The sequence below is a fragment of the Sphaeroforma arctica genome, assembly GCF_001186125.1.
Source record: "Sphaeroforma arctica JP610 unplaced genomic scaffold supercont1.8394, whole genome shotgun sequence".
NCBI classification, from domain to species: domain Eukaryota; class Ichthyosporea; order Ichthyophonida; genus Sphaeroforma; species Sphaeroforma arctica.
Genome location: NW_014032164.1, coordinates 1 through 1240, shown reverse-complemented (window position 1 = coordinate 1240; position 1240 = coordinate 1). Strand labels below are relative to the sequence as shown.

Here is a 1240-nt window from a genome sequence, read left to right as displayed (position 1 = left end):
TATGTGTGTGTATATATATTCCTTATATAAATATATATATATATATTTATATATATGAAACTTTGGCAGATGGGATGTGATAGAGTATCTGTTGATAATGCATGCGGTGGCGCATCGCTATGTTAGGATGATCTGTGAATCCCGGGGCGGAGTCAGCTGTGCTATTTTATTGCATGTTCAAGCCTGGTCTCTGTACGGATGGTCTGGTAACCACAACTCTTTGTCTATCTCGAAAGTGAAGCTGCCTATGTTCGTTTGTAGATGTGTTGCCTTACAGACTTCTTTCGGGTACTTAACTAGTGCGGGTGTACGTTTACCGACGCAACTGTCTCTGTTTGGATTGTATCTTAGACACAATGCGTTTTTATTGTATGTGGCTGAATTTGACTACGTTTGTGCTTCCCTTCGCTGGCCCACATATGGCTTTAAAGCATTTAAAATAAATACAATTGATCTCGACCACACTGTTGACTATACCCACACAACATGTACTATTGAATCAATCGCTTTCGATGCTCTTCGTCAATCTCTATGCGAATATGAGACTGTGTAGTCAACTCGCCCTCTATTCTCTGGTCTGCTCTGTTTTCGTTGCAAGTCACAGCTGACAAACTTCTTCGCTCAATCTCGATCCCTATACGAAGGTTGAAATGGTGCCGTTTGACGACATTCCGTTGCAGAGAGCAGGCAGTCGCGATGCGACCAATCACAACGATACACACACGACAACAACACGGGATGAGAGGAGTTCTGTTTATACCCCGAGTAACTCAGAGCCGGGCACGGCCGTGGAACAGTCAGCACTGCGACTGTCCGACAAGGTGAGAATATGGAGTGACAGGACAAGCGAGCTATACGTTTGACTGTAAAGTCATTGCTCAACATGCAGCGTGTTTTGCATATGATGCTGCGACTGCGCTCCGCATGTATGCAGCTTAACACATGCGGTCAAGATATAAGCCAGTAGACAAGTGCCGCAATGTATCTGTCTGCATTATACTCAAATGCAATGGATGTATCTGATGATACCATGATCCCGTTCTCACACTCTGCTTATAAACTGGACTTCCTGCCATTTCTGCGTACTACCCTGACCAGTCACCCTTGAAAACATCAGGCGAGAGGCCTTCTGAGATAAAGCACAGGTATAGCCCGATATTAAACCGCATGCTATTCCATATTTACACATATACGTAGCTAATTCTTCTATAGCACTCATGTTTTACCACTTGCTGCTCGA

General features: G+C 44.0%; 1 protein-coding gene across 1 annotated transcript; it reads left to right on the top strand.

The window, feature by feature from the left end:
* Nucleotides 1–644: 644 nt before the first annotated feature.
* On the top strand, nt 645–821 carry SARC_16567 (hypothetical protein; the record flags this gene model as incomplete). The annotated part of the gene is made up of 1 exon (XM_014289327.1): nt 645–821. A coding segment is annotated over one exon (177 nt), but the record flags the coding sequence as incomplete, so codon positions are not given.
* Between the last annotated feature and the right edge of the window lie 419 nt (nt 822–1240).